The sequence below is a fragment of the Chrysemys picta genome, chromosome 13 (genome assembly GCF_011386835.1).
Source record: "Chrysemys picta bellii isolate R12L10 chromosome 13, ASM1138683v2, whole genome shotgun sequence".
Taxonomy (NCBI): Eukaryota; Metazoa; Chordata; order Testudines; family Emydidae; genus Chrysemys; species Chrysemys picta.
The window spans coordinates 5141932-5157260 of record NC_088803.1 but is presented as its reverse complement, the minus strand read 5'-3'; the positions used below and the strand labels follow the sequence as shown (position 1 = coordinate 5157260).

Below are 15329 nucleotides of genomic sequence, written 5' to 3'. Positions count from 1 at the left end.
GGATTACTGAAAATCTTGTTAATCATATAAAAGTTCTGCCAATCCCAAAGGATCAGAGACATTACCCACCAGGTCAATGAATATTTCAGATCTTACCCAAATAGATGCTTACAGCCAATTCTTATTAACTAAACTATAATTTATTAAAAAAGAAAAGAGAGAGAGAGAGTATTGGTTAAAAGATACAGGTAGGAATAGAGTTCTTAGGTCAGTTTCATAGCAGAGATGGTTAGCTTCAGAGTTGCAAAGAGTCCCTTCCAGAACCAGTTTATCAGGTTATAGTCCAATGTCCATGGCCAATATCAGGGTGATCCAGAATAGAATTGGAGACCTCTGTCTTATGATTCAAACGTCCCCTGATGAAGCTTAAGCAGATCTGAAATGAAAGGATCAGGGCCCAAGAATTTTTATGGACCCTGGCAGGCTACTGTCAGCCTCTTGACAGCAGGTGTTCCTTGGGTGAAGGATAGTGTCTTTGAAGTAACTTCCTACTTCCTAAGCATCACCAGTAATTAGCTACATGGATTAACATAAAGCAATTGCCTATCTCCTGCTATTTGAATTTAAGACAGTGATATCACTACATTCACAGTTCATTTAAATGTCATTATCTCCTGTTGATCTCTGAATCAGCAGAATGCAGCGATAGACAGGAACTGTTTGGTTACATTGTCAACCTCTAACAATATATATGTAAACACATAACACCCATAGGCGCTGACTCTGTGGGTGCTCTGGGGCTGCAGCACCCACGGGGAAAAATTAGTGGGTGCTCTGCACCAACCGGCAGCCAAGCTCCTCCCTCCTTGCCTCCTTCTCCCACTCCCCCGAGCATGACATGTCCACACTCCTCCCTCTCCCTCCCAGCTTCTCGCTCCCCCCTGCCACCTAACAGCTGTTTGGCGGTGCTTAGGTCTTTCTGGGAGGGAGGGGTAGGTGCGGGGATGTGTCGCGCTCAGGGAAGGAACCGGAGAAGAGGCGGGGCAGGGGCAGAGACTTGGGGGAAAGGGGTGGAATGGGGGCAGGAAAGGGGGTGGGGCTGGGGTGGGAAAAGGCGGGGTGGGGTGGGGACCTTGGGCAAGGGATGGAATGGGGCTGGGGTGAGGGCGGTGTAGGGGCAGGAAGAGGCGGGGCAGGGGCGGGGCAAGGGGCTGAGGGGAAGTCGGTGCCTATGACAACACCACAAATATTATCTACTAATATGTCTCTAAAGAGAAATATGGGGCACAGCTGGGGAACCATTGAAAGACTTGCCAGAAACAGACAGGAGCAGAGGAGCATTGTCGGTGCCCTACATGTCAGAGGCGTATTGGGAACTGACTAACTATGTCTCTAAAGGTTGAATCTGGGTTAATTAGCCTGCTAGTTGTGCAACCCTTTCTGACCCTGTGTCACAGCGAGAAAATACCAGGCACTAAAGGTGTCTAACTTAGTATAGAAAGGCTTGAGGTGCCCATGGCTGGAAGTTAAATGCAGAGAGATACAAATTAACAGTGAGGCACAACGTCTGGAAGGAAACCATTGGAGCTAACTTCCAGTGGAAGTGATGAAGTCTCCATCTCTTGAGATTTGTACATCCAGCCTGAGGTCTCTTCTGGAAGATATGCTCCCATCAAAGGCAAGTCATTGGGCTCCATAGCGGGGTAGCTGGGTGAGATTCTCTGGCCTGTGGTATACAGGAGGTCAGACTTAATGCAGTAATGGTCCCTTCTGGCCTTAAGATCTACAAATGCACCAGTCAAGGTTTCAGAGCTAGGAAGGTCACGTCAATTATCCACCACCAAACTCTATGGCCCAGGACAAAGAGTGCGCTGGTGGATGAATTAAGTTTTCATGCCGTACATCCGGAGAGCTGAGGTCTCCCACAGTGGCTGTAAACCGAACCCAGAGGGAATCATTGTCTCTGGGCTACGATGTGTCAATACCTGTCCTTTCCCAGCTAACCCGGAGAGGGACTGTAAGCCTGACTGTTTGTCAGAGGCCAGAGCCAAGGTGTGAACTAATTTGAGGAGGCTCCAGGCCATTTCCAGTGGGCGTTCCTGCTGTTGACAAGACACATGGATGGGCTCAGGGAATGCTGGGCTGTGAGTCCTTCCAACTCTTGGGAATAGGTTCCCAATGGAGCCCAGGCTGGTGGTGAGTGAAAGAGGCTCCTACTGAGTGGTATCCCATGTACAATGAGTTGGGAGAGGTCTTTACTCAGTCCCCATGACACAACAATACAGACGGCTCAAGGAATTAGAAATGGGCCATGGAGACGTCTGCCTACAGGGACTGAGGTCACTGCTGTGTGATGGTGGCAGTCGCTCCAAGTGAGAAATCAGTTGGGGGCCACCACTTCTGTTTCCAGCATCCTGACAATATGGGGCAGCTCAGGGTGTTGGTGAAGGGGTGGCCATGCCTTTCCCCCTTTTGTAGGTGTTGCCCAAATGTGGCGATGGACGACAGATCTTCCCCCTTCTCAGAGCACGGGTTGCAATGGAGTCCAAGCGGGTAGTAGCTTAAAAGTTGTTCCCGTCAGATGACCCTGTTATTAGGTGTATGACAGTCGTGTGAAGAGGTCTCCACTGAGTTTGGGACCCCAATGTGCTAGGAGTTGCACACACATAGAGTAAGAGACAGTCTCTGCCCAGAAGAGTTCAATGTCCAAACAGAGAAAGGGTGTGAAGGGAAACTGAGGCACAGAGAGGGGAGGTGAATTGCCTGAGGTCCTGCAAGGTCAATGACAGAGCTGGGAATAGACCCATGGGGGTCCTGAGTCCCATCCTAGTGCTCTGTTCATTGGACCACACTCCCTCTGGGATGGTGCGAGTTGGGGGAGGTCTCAGAACAGCTCAGTGGGTAAATTCCCCAGGTCCCCAAAATAGGGACTTTTGGTGGTGGGGGAATTGGTGCCTCTGCTGCCCGGGAACCGGTCCCAGCACGGCTGAAGCTGGCATTGACTGGGAAGATGCTGCTGTTTGATGGGTGTGCATGGCCCCATTGAGTTATGCATTGGCAGGTCTCAGCCCAGTTCCCTGGCTGGCCAAGGGAGGGGGAGGCCATGCTCGGGGAGGGGCATGTAGTGCCGCTGGCTGGGGTTTGCAAAGGAGCCAAAGGGCGTTAAATTTGATGGAAGCTGGGGGCTGAAATCCCTGAGGCTGCTCTGAGAATTGCAGCCTGTGATGGGGGGTCTCCACCTGCAGCCTGCCGGTCTCTCCTGGCCGGGAACCCGCTGTCTCTGGCCCTGGACAGGAACTCCTGCCACGAGCACAGATCGGAGCTCCCTGCTGGGCCCACTCAGCTCCTTGGCTTAACGAAGAGGCCTCTCTAACCGGCCCGTTTATCTCATCCCCAGCTCCTCACTGCCTGGTGGAGGACCACGGCGTCTATGTTGAAGGAGGAGAGGAGGAATCTGACGGTCTCTGGACACCTGTTGCCTTCATTGCTCTCTTCCTGCTCAGCCTGTTGTACAGCGCCGGCGTCACGCTGGCTAAGGTAACAGCCACAGCTACCTTCATGGTCACGCTTCACTGCTTCTAGCAATAACCAGCGCTCAGTAATCTATCCCCCCATCAGCCACCAACCATCCTCGGGAACTACTTGATCACCATTACCACCCATATTCAGTGTTTGTCAGAGGCCAGAGCCAAGGACTAGAGCCACAGTCAGGAATTGGAGCCCAGGGTTAGGAGGTGGCCTGGACCCAGATGGGAATAAGGCAGGACCAGGGCTGGACTGAGACGGGAACAAGGCAGGAGCAGGGCTGGAACAATCGGACACAGCCGCTATCACAGCCCTGGGGAAATACTTTGGGCAACTGCTGAAGTTCTGCTGGGCTTATGAGCCGGTCTGCTGACTCTGCCCAGCAATCAGGGCGGAGCCGATCAGGCAGCTACAGGCCGGGTGCGCACGTCAGGTCGCCTGGGACTGGCTCTGCTGCCAGCTCTGATTCCTCACCGTGAGCAACGATCAATCAGAGATAATCAGGAATGATTACTTGTTAATAATCAACCACCCGTCATCACTAATTAATGAGCTCCCATGACTGTTGATATGGGAGTGATTAATCAATGAGAATCAACAATCTATTATCAATTCTAATGAATTATCACTGAGAAAGTCAACAATCGGGGATTGGCTGTCTCTGGTCTGTACCTAGTGAGCTGTAATTAATGCCGAATAGCCATTAATCTGCAATTAATTATCAATAATCAACACTCACAGATCAGTAATTCATGTTAAAAATCAATAATCAAGGATCAACCATAAGTAAGCAGGAATTAATGATCAGTTGATGATATGCAATAATCACTTATCAGTAATAATCAATTAAAGATCAGTGAACAAAAATGAACGATCACTCATTAAAGAGCAAAAATAAATGTTCAAAGCTCAAGGATCAATGAGCATCAATCACTAACCACTCCGCCATGATCATTAATGATCAGTCGTGGGGCCCAGATGCACAAAGGGCCAGAGGTGCCTGTGAAGCCAGATTTGTGGCAGGTGTAACCTTGCCTCAGTGGGTCAGAACTGAGGATGCCCAAATTCAGGATGAACCGATGAGAAATAGGGCAGATATACCCCAAGACTAGTGGCTAATCCGCTATAGGATATACCAAACCAGCAACAAAAGTAAACTCCTGTTTCACCACACTGGCTAACAAGGAGTCATAAAAGCGGTTTCCTCAGGCATCCCAGTTCTTATGTCACCACCAAAAGTACTGGCTTCAGAGATGAGCCGTTCTTTACAACCGCTCTACAACAGTCTCATCAAATACAAGATTCTTCTGATCCCAAAGATTCAGCCCCACCCAGTTCAATATAGATCTTACCCAAAAAGCACACTGCTGCCAATCCTTTAGTATCTAAAGGTTTATTCATAAAAAGAAAGAAAGAAAGGTGAGAGTTGGAATTGGTTGAAGGAATCAATTCCATACAGTCATGGCAAAGTTCTTGGTTCGGGCTTGTAGCAGTGATGGAATAAACTGCTGGCTTAAGTCAAGTCTCTGGAGTATATCCCCAGCTTGGATGGGTCATTCAGTCCATTGTTCAGAGCTTCAGTTTGTAGCAAGGTCCCTCCAGAGGTAAGAAGCAGGACTGAAGACCAAATGGAGATGTCTCCAGGGCCTTTTATAGCTTCTGCCATGCGGAGGGAATCCCATTGTTCTTACTGTGGAAAATTACAGCAACAAGATGGAGTTTGGAGGCACATGGGCAAGTCCCATGTTCATGCACAATTTCCCTCAGTCATTGCAGGAAGCCATTACCCATACTCCAGACAGCATGTTTACATGAGAGTCCACTCAGTGTAGATGGGTGTCTCCCATAGTCCTTTGTAAACTAAGTGTTTCTTGATGAGCCACTTAATTTGAACAGTCCCTCCAAGATGTGCTGACTAGTTCCCTTGTGGGCGTTACCCCAAAAGCAAACTTTTGAAATCCAGGTATAGCGACAATACTGATAACTTCACATACAAAAATGATCCATGCATACAGAGAGCATAATCATAACCAGCAAATCATAACCTTTTCACAGACACGTCACTTGACAACCTTTTTACAAGATTTGCTGCGAATATATAAAAGTAGTTGCAACAATGATCTAAATGATCTTATTGTATTCAGATAATGTCACAGCAGGGACATGGTGCAATAGCCTGGAACCAGAAGCCGAATCGGCTTAGACAGCTGTGGCTCCAGGGAGTTGGTGTGCGGCACCCGCTGGGCGGTGGCCGTTCCCTGAGGCGGTTTGACAAGGCTGGTGTCTCTGTCTGGAAGTTGAGCTCCAGCTCAACCCAGACTCCTGGCAGGACTCAGGCGTGGCTGGGCGAGGTCCGTGGCCCGTGCTATGCAGCAGGACAGGCTGGATGGTCCCAACGGTCCCACTGGTCCCTTCTGGCCTTGCTCTCCCAGCGTAGGATGCTGCCCATGAGCCCAACGCCGGGTCCAACGGCACCAGCAGAACCCCTCTGCTCTCTGTGTCCCACAGGTGCGGTGAGTGTCCGGCTCCAGGTTCCTAGGAGGTGGCCAGCACTGCTTCGTCCTCTTCATTCCCTCCCTCCATCTTCAGCCCTCCCGGGCTCCTGCCCTCTCTCCGGACACCTGGAGGGACCATGTTCCACGGCAGCTCAGAGGGCGCGACAACGGCCGCTGAAGGGTCTGAGCTCAGCAGAGCCCAGAGCAGGGAGGGCAGAGTCCTTCCCCGGACGTCCCCGTGGGGCAGCCCACGCTGGAGCTTGAACTCAGCCCTATGCCCCTCAATCTTCCACCCCCATCCCATGGCAGGGACTGGATTTCCTTGTGCGTGTGTGTGTTTGCAGGTCTGTAGTGTCCTGAGGGCTGGTCAACCTGCACTCTGTCAAGGGAGAAGAGTCTCTCATTTGCTCCATTGTTTAATGTACAACTTACATGAGAATTGTGTGTTTGATCCAAAATAAAATGGATTAAAAATTGGTTGCTGCATTTGAGGATGGTTTTGTGGGATTTAACCTATGAGAACGCTACTCACTGTATGTCCCAGTCCCCTGTTATCCATACATCCATCCATTCCTCCCCACATCTATCTAGCTAATCTCCCTCTCTGTTAGGTGTCACTGTACTGTAGAAGCCAACATATTTTGAATTAGTTGAATGTTGGGAGACCCGACTAATTGTCATAAATCCTTGGGCACTTGCCCCCGAGAACTTGGGTACTGCCCCAATTGGATCACAGCCTGGCTAATTCAGTCTCTTTAAAGTCCCCATGTGCTCTGACCGCTGGTGGGGTGGCGGATTCTTTTATCTTTGTCCCGTGACCTCAGGATTGTCACCGAGCTGTTCTCAGCCAGTTCTGCAACTCACCCTCTCTAGGGGCACTGTGGGGCGGGGAAAGTTTGTCCAGTTTATAGAGATGGACATTTGCGAACACTGGTGCCTAAAGTCACACTCCTTGTTCCCCTGTGTGGAAGTGACCTGATCTCCAGAGGTGCTAATTACCCGTCAGTGCGAATGTTAGACTCTGAATACTCTGAAAATAGAATTTAGGGAGAAATCTGAGCTGTGTTGACGTCATTGTCAGCATCGTTCAACTGAGCCATCATTTCTCCTTGTTATTTATAAGCACCAGGGTGGGGAAAAGCTACTGATGCTAAAGGACAAGAACCAGTAGGTATGAGGGGGGAGGGATAGCTCAGTGGTTTGAGCATTGGCCTGCTAAACCTAGCATTGAGAGTTCAATCCTTGGGGGGGCCACTTAGGGGTCTGAGGCAAAATCAGTACTTGGTCCTGCTAGTGAAGGCAGGGGGTTAGACTCAATGACCTTTCAAGATCCCTTCCAGTTCTAGGAGATAGGATATCTGCATTAATTTATTTATTTTTTAGAAATGGCCAGGAATAAACTGAGTCTGAAAAGGAGAAGAAGGTTTCTAACCATCAGAGGAGGGGGTTCAGGAACCATCTCCCCCTAGGAGGAGAGGGGGGCAAAATTTTTAGGAACTTGCTTAATAAGTTTATGGCCCCAGAGGTCCCTTCTAGTCCTGTGTATCTCAAAGGGAATTCCCATGGAAATCCCATTGAACTAGCCCATAGAGTCCATTCAATGTCCAGTTTATTTCTTGATATTCCCCTGCCTAGACATGCCAAGTCCCGGGACTGCATTCGCCCTCTTAGCTACAACAGCATTCTGCGAGCTGATGTTCAGTTGTTCATCTGCCATGAGCCCCTGAGTCATTCTCAGAGCATGAGCAAATAGGTTAATTTCAGGGAAGGTTAAATTTACTCCCCGTTTCCCCTCGTATCACGCGCTGAATGCCTTTGTGGTTAGGCCAAGAACCATCCCCAAATTTAGCCTGCCTGAGAACATCTGTGTCCTGTTTATCAAAACAGCTGGCGGCAGATGTTTCCCCTTTGAGACGTTCTGGGGTAGAAGACTGGCATGGCTAGGGGCAGATTTGATTTGTGAGGCTCAAAATGGAAAGGCCATAGATGACTAAGTTAAAAAATACAGCCATTGTGGGCTTGGTGGTGAAAAACAAAGTGAACAACATGTTGTAAATTATTCAAACCCTTGGCTCTGCACTAGCAGCTGTCATCCAAGTGTTGTTAATTTTCACAGACCCCCCCAAACCCTCACTGTGGGGTAGGTAACCATTATTATAACCATTGGGGAAACTGAGGCACTGGGTTCCCCAACAATGATTCAGTAGTAAAGAAAGGAACAGAACCCAGGAGTCCTGACACCCAGTATCCTCACTCTAAGCCACTAGATGCTACTCCCCTCCTTGAGCTGGGAATAGAACTCAGGAGTCCTGGCTTCAAGCCCCCTCTGCTCTAACTGACTAGACCCCCATCCTCTCCTAGAGCCAAGGATAGAACCCAGGAGTCCTGGCTTCCAGCCCCCTCTGCTCTAACCACCAGACCCCACTCCCCAGCCTAGCCCATTTTCAAGAAATGGACAAACCATGCTCCACTCTATGATATCACCTTGGCTAATGAATTCCTAGCTAAGCACTTGGGGTGGGATTTTTAAAGGTGTTTAAGAGCGTGATGTGCCCAAATCCTTTTGACTGACAATATACGTTTTGCACCTATCTCACTTGGTCACCTGTTGGAAACCCCAGTTTTCATTTTAAACTAGACTCAGGTGGAGAAAACCTTGCGGTCAGTCCTGCCCTGGGTGGAGATGGAGCAGAGAGGATTTAAGGGAGATTCTTGGAGTCTACTGAGGTTAGCTCTTGGGTGATATACTAAAGAACAACCTTGAGCTGGATGACTGCACTAGATGGGGGCTTTACAAACACTAGTTTCTGAGATTTCCCAGCAGACAAACCTAAGACCAGGTCGAGAGAAATGCAAAGGAAATAAAGACAGGGAGTGTCATATAAATTTAAGGAGCAGGGTCAACTTTTTCCACCTAGAGGATCTAAAGATGGACATCTTAATGCATATTAAAGCCTTTAAAGAAGTGGCTATATTTTCAGAAGTTCTGCATAAACCCAGATCCTACTTTCTCCTTACTCCCAAAAGTCAATCCATTTGGCTTTAGAGGGGAAGATTTCAATGGCAATGGAACATCGATGGGAATTGGGCTTTGAAAATTACGATTTTTGCTGCCTAACATTAAGAAGCCATTTTTTAAAATTGGCCTTAGTGTTTTTAAGATTAGCTGATGATTTTCAGAAGGGACTGATGGTAACATTTTCAAAAATGCCTAAGGGCCAGATATGGAAAAGTATTGGGTTGCCTAAAGATGCAGATAGGTGCCGAGTGGGATTTTACAGTGGAACATAGGATTGGAAGAGACGTCTATGGTCATCAAGTTTAGTCACCTGAAATCACAGGCAACCCCATCATATAATCCCATTCATAAATGTATCAAGCTCCATCTTAAAACTAGTTACAGTGTTTCCTCCCCTCCCCCCACTACTTCTGGTGGGAGGTGGTTCCCGAACCTCCATTTTTAGATGGTTCTCAAGCTTCTAATTTCCTCAATTTTCTCATGGGAAATTTACCATTTGTTCTTGTGCTTTGACTTCAAGAGCTCTTTTCCCTCCTGGGTGTTTGCTTACCTGGTATACATATACAGAGCAGTCAAACCCCCATTCAGCCTGTGTTTTGCTAGGCTAAACAAGCCAAGCTCTTCCAGTCTCCTCTCTTAAAATAGGCCTTCCATTCTCCTAATCATGCTCGCAGCCCTTCTATGCATCTGTTCCAACCTGAATTCATCACAGCGTAATAATAAATGGAGATATCCCATCTCCTAGAACTGGAAGGGACCTTGAAAGGTCATTGAGTCCAGCCTCCTGCCTTCACTAGCAGGACCAAGTACTGATTTTGCCCCAGATCCCTGGGTGGCCCCGTTAAGGATTGAACTCACAACTGTGGGTTTAGCAGGCTAATGCTCAAATCACCGAGCTATCCTTTCTAACTATAAAGGTAGTTAAGTTTTGGATTGGGCTCCCAAGGAAGGTTGTAGAATCCCCGTGTAGAGGGGTTCGGTTGGGGGTTGCCCCTCTCTGGGGCGGCTGGGAACCAGGCCGCCTCACTACTTAGGTCCGGTGAGTTGGGGAATTAGCCTGGTGAGGCAGGAAACAGTCAAGGGCTCAGGCCCTCAGGCAGGGGCTGAGCAAATAGTTAAATAATCGGCCCAGGCCCTGGGTCAGGGCGGGGCAGCAAACAAACAGGAACAAAACCCAGGCTCCTGGTTCTGGCGTCTGGGGCGAGGGGGAGACGGCCACCCGTGAGTGGGTGGCAGGGGGGACGCAGGCCCTCCCACTCCACTGCGTCCCAGCCCGGGGCCCTAGCAGTGGCAGGCGGCCTGCTGGTGTGTCAGTGGAGATCCTGGCCGCAACACACTGACATTGGCTCTGGGGGTGCCGCAGCCAGACTAGGGTCGGCTGCCCCAGGGCTCCTTCCTACCTCCCCCTCTAGCAGTGCCTGCGTCTGGTCGGTGTCCTCCACGGAATCGAGCACCATGGGCTCCTCCGGGTACTCGGCGAGCGGTAGGCTTGGCAGCTCCTCTGGGTCGCTTCCCTCTGGTAGGCTTAACAGCTTCTCCAGGGTCTGGTCATCATCAGGCCTTGACTGGTATGGCCAGTCCTCGGGTCGGTCACAGGCTGCAGGAGTCTCCCCAGGGGGAGCTAGGCCCCCGGCGTCTGGCTCCCCCGGCGGCCAGGCAGCTTCTGAGCCCTGGGGTGGGGCTTTTATACTTCCTGTCCTGCGCTTTGACCTTTGGGGGGCGGGTGCAGGCTCCAGTGGCTCCGCCCACTTTGGCAACTGGAGGGACTTGTCCCTCTCTGGGGCGGCTGGGAGCCAGGCCGCCTCACTACACCCCATCATTGGATGTTCTTAAGAATGAGTTGGACAAACACCTGTTAGGGTTGGTCTAGGGTTACTTGGTCCTGCCTCAGCCCAGGGGGCTGGACTTGTGATCTGTTGAGGTCCCTTCCAGCCTGACATTTCTATGATCTTTTTTGAACATGAATGACCAGAGTTGCACATGGTATTCCAGATGAGGTCTTCGTAGCGCCTCTTACAATGGCATTAATGCTTCCTTACCTCTACTGGAAATACCTCACCCGAAACATCCTACAAACACATTTGCCTTTCTTATGACCATGTCATATTGGCGGCTCATAGTCATCCAGTGATCAACTAATCCACTCAGGTCTTTCTCCTCCTCTGTCATTTCCAGCTGAAGAGCCCTCAGTTTATAGCAGCAATTGTTGTTATTAACCCCTTAGTGAATGACTTTGCATTGTTTACTATTAAATTCCATCCATTGATGTTGCTCCTGTCCTCTAGGTCACCTTGGTTATTTTCAAAAGAGCCTAAGCAGGTTAATCACTTAACGCTCTGTGAAGTCAAAATCAGGGGGATTTAAGTTCTAAATAGTGAAGTTCCTTTTGAAAAGGGAACTTAGGTGCTTTTGAAAATTTTGCCCAGAGAGGATCAGTGACTTGCCTAAAAGTCATACATAGAGTCTGCAGAACTAAACTTAGACCTTCTAGTGCTTCATACACAGAGTCTGCAGAACTGAACCTAGATCTTAACCAGACGACCAACCCTCCTCTCAACTAGGTGACTTTTCTTCATCACTTTTTAGATAAAAATCCGAACCTTTGTTGATGTCTCTGTCACCATCTCTCAGAGACACTAGCCTGAAGAAAAATTGCCAGAAAAACAAAAACAATTGGATTTTATGGGAAAAAAAGCTTTATTTAGAAGCCAAAGCATGATGGATGTTCAAGCTAGACAGCACAACTCAAAACAATAGGTGGTGAGTTGGCACAGAACATGTTACAGTCCAGATTAATGCAATACCATGTGACAGACTGGAATAAAACCAAGATGCAGTGTGATCCAAAGGAATCTAGTGTGATATAATGTGATACAAGGTACTTTGATATAGTGAAACAGTGAAATACAGCAGAACGTAGGGCAGCAGCAAACCACTGGTAAAACAATACAAGGCATAGGAACGTAGGCCTAGAAGAGACTTCTCAGGTCATCAAGTTCAATCCCCTGCCGTTGGGAACAGCTCCATCATACAGTACTTATCATAAACAACGCAGTGCACTGCCCCACGACCCAGTGAAATGGCAAACCACAATGCAATGCCGTGCAATGGCTCGTTATCACTAATGCTGGGTGAATTTTTTTCAGATGAAACTTCTTTCATTGAAAAATGCAGATTTGGGCTGACTGAAACGTAGCAAATTCATGTCATTTCTAGCAAATTGTTTAAACCAAAACAAAAACCTTAAAAAACCCCCCCAAATGTTGAATTTTTCATTTTGATATTTTTGAAATTAAATGTTTCACTTTTTTGTATTGAGATGACTGAGTTTCAGAATTTCCTTCAATTTTATTTTTAAAATGTCAAAAACATTTTAAAAAATGCCCCCCTGAAATTGGAACAAAATGTTTTATTTCAAGCTGAACAAATTATTTTGTTTCACCTGAAATGATATTTTTCAATTTTTGATTTGCCAGAAATTCTGAAAAATGTTGGTTTCAGGTCCACCCCAAATGATTTTTTTAAAAGAATTCAGCATGGCCAGTGACCCCCCAAATCAGTTATTCACACAGCTCCACTCACGAGGCGAGTCAGTGCAACACAATGCCATGCAATGGCTTGCCGCAGTGTGAACAAATGCAATACAAAGCAGGGACCTTCACACAGTCGCAGAACTTTCTAGAGTTCAAACTGGACTTTCTCTGCTTTGTGCTGATTGGCTGTTTGCTCCAACCCTCTCCTTTCCTCCCCCACCCACTCTTCACCTTGACTCCACATCACACCTGCCTCTCTTCTCCCCTGCACTGTCCCCCTCACCTCCCTTCCTTTCAATGTCCCTTCACTTGTCTTTCATTTAGCTGATCCCCTCCTAATTAAACCCACCTTAAAAAAATTGTGGCACTAATGCGCCATTTGCCACCATCATACGGTTCACTATGCTCGTGCGTTCTACCCCTTCCCCAGGGGTGGCTCCAGGCACCAGTGCCCCAAGCGCGTGCCTGGGGTGGCAAGCCGCGGGGGGCGGCTTGCCAGTTGATTTGAGGGCGGCAGTCAGGCTGCCCTCAGTGGCATGGCTGCGTGAGGTCCGCCGGTCCCGCGGTTTCGGCGACAATTTGGTGGTGGGGACGCCGAAGGCGCGGTACTGGTGGACCTCCTGCAGGCATGCTGCCGAAGGCTGCCTGACTACTGTGCTTGGGGCAGCAAAAACCATAGAGCTGCCCCAGCCCTTCCCTCACCTTGCGTCTGTCTATTTAGACTATAAACTGTTTCAGGCAGGGAACGGCTGCGACTCTGTGTTTGTGGTTCTACAGAATACCATAATAAACATGATTAATAATAATAAATGTAAGACAAATAAATCTTCAGCAACTGAGATTTAGGTTAGATGTTAGGAAAAAACTTTCTAGCTACCACGGTAGTTGTATTCTGAAATAGGCTTCCAAGGGAGGTAGTGGCATCCCTGTCATTGGAGGTTTTTAAAAACAGGTTGGACAAACACCTGTCAGCAACAGTCTAGATTTACTTGGTCCTGCCTCAGCCCAGGGGGCTGGACTTGATGACCTCTCGAGGTCTCTTCCAAGCTTACATTTCTATGTTTCTATAGCACTTGACAGCACAACACAGTGAAAATTGTTGCACCACCAAGCAATGCAACAGGATAGCATGCAAGAACACCATGTAAAAGCAACGTAGTATGATGCAATAAGGCATGACGCCGTGCTACAATGCAGCACTGTGCAGTCCCAGGCAATGCAATGCAAATTCAGGCAAGCCAATGCAAAGCAAAACAACGCAGGCTGATGCAATGCAACAGAAAATAATGCAGGTGCGTGGAAATCAATACAATGTTATAACATGTCATTTGTACAAGAAGCCCCAGGACCTCAGAATACATGGCAATGACAGTAGCATGGGATGTGGGGCAGTAAAGATTGTGAGGGTAACTGGCATGGGGGAAACAGCTTACAATTTGGTCATGAGAGAGCTGGGTTTGGAGTTGGCCTCAGACTGGAAAGTGAAGAATGGAGTTTAGCTACGTATGTATTGGAAGATGTATGTGTTAGGTTCTTGCCAGGTTGGGTTGTGATTTTGTTGGGGAAGTAGCCATGAACCTTCTGCGGATGGGTAGGGAATGCATTTGGATTGGAGTCTTCCAGCATTGGGTGGGAGAATTTATTGAGAAAGAGCATTAGTTTGGAGTCTTGAAGGGTTGGGGCTTTGTTAGAAGAAACAGCATTGAGTTGGGTTCTTGTGGAGTTGGGTGGGGAACTTGAGGGGTCAATTCCATTGGGTTAGGATCTTGTTGGGTTGAGTGGGGACCTCCTGGGGGGAATAGCATTAGGCTGGGTTCTTGTGGGGTGCAGTGGGGGATCTGCAGCATTAGGTTTGGCTCTCGGGGGCTTGGGTGGGGAAACAGAACGAGGATGAATTCTTGTGAGGTTGGATAGCATGGAGTGGCTGTGGGCTGGCTTTTTCTGGACACAGATTGTTGCAACTGGCTCCATCTCTGTTGTAGGACTGGGGGTATGTGTGTATTACCCTAGGAGGTACCAGGGCCCTTGGCAACCTTGAATGGAGTGGGGTTTGTTTCCCACCTTAGAAGCCTTGTGAAAGATGGGGGGTGTATTGTGTCCCCAACCGTGACCCCCTAAGACTTTCAGGAGGGGTAGTAGAGAATAAGATTTAGCAGCACAGAGGGGAGCTCAGGTAATTTGTTGAGGGGTTAGGGAGCGAATGTGGTGAGGTTGAGGGAAGGAACAGAGAGCTATCAACAGAATCTTTTCGGGAGACGTCTTTACCCCATTTCTCTCCCTTAGCTTGGAGTATGGATAGTTCTTGGCCTTCATAAAATGGGCGGGAACAGTGAAGGCCTTTCTTTGATGTTCTTTCTTCATATGTCTCTGGACGTAATGGGAGATCACCATGGCTAGATGAACTACCTCGTAGGTCAGGCCAGCCGCCATGGATATACAGGGAAATGGAAGTGGGCAAAAGAACTGCAAGTAGCGGGACAGATTGGACCCCTCCCATTCTTCTTCATCACGTTGTGGAGAGAGTGGTACCTATTTCACCTGTGAAAACAGAGAGAGAGGGTGATAGAAATAGATAGATAAATAGATAGAAGGGGTGTATGGGGATAGATAGATAGATAGATAGATAGATAGATAGATAGATAGATAGATAGATGGGGTGTGTGGGGATAGATAGATAGATAGATAGATAGATAGATAGATAGATTAGATGGGGTGTGTGGGGATAGATAGATAGATAGATAGATAGATAGATAGATAGATAGATAGATAGATAGAGGGGGTGGATGGGGATAGATAGATAGATAGATAGATAGATAG

General features: G+C 48.3%; 4 gene segments (V, D, J or C); all 4 read right to left on the bottom strand.

Moving 5' to 3' along the window:
• Positions 1 to 15329, bottom strand: part of LOC101946746 (immunoglobulin heavy constant epsilon-like) — a 253341-nt gene that overhangs the window by 18708 nt on the left and 219304 nt on the right.
• LOC101948672 (immunoglobulin heavy constant epsilon-like) overlaps positions 1 to 15329 on the bottom strand; it is a 375427-nt gene that overhangs the window by 207041 nt on the left and 153057 nt on the right.
• The window catches only part of LOC101947277 (immunoglobulin heavy constant gamma 2-like), a 193920-nt gene that overhangs the window by 129186 nt on the left and 49405 nt on the right, over positions 1 to 15329 (bottom strand).
• Positions 11664 to 15329, bottom strand: part of LOC122172646 (immunoglobulin heavy constant epsilon-like) — a 52492-nt gene continuing 48826 nt past the window's right edge. The window contains 1 exon segment of the C gene segment in view: positions 11664 to 15050. Coding sequence covers positions 15042 to 15050 — 9 coding nt within the window.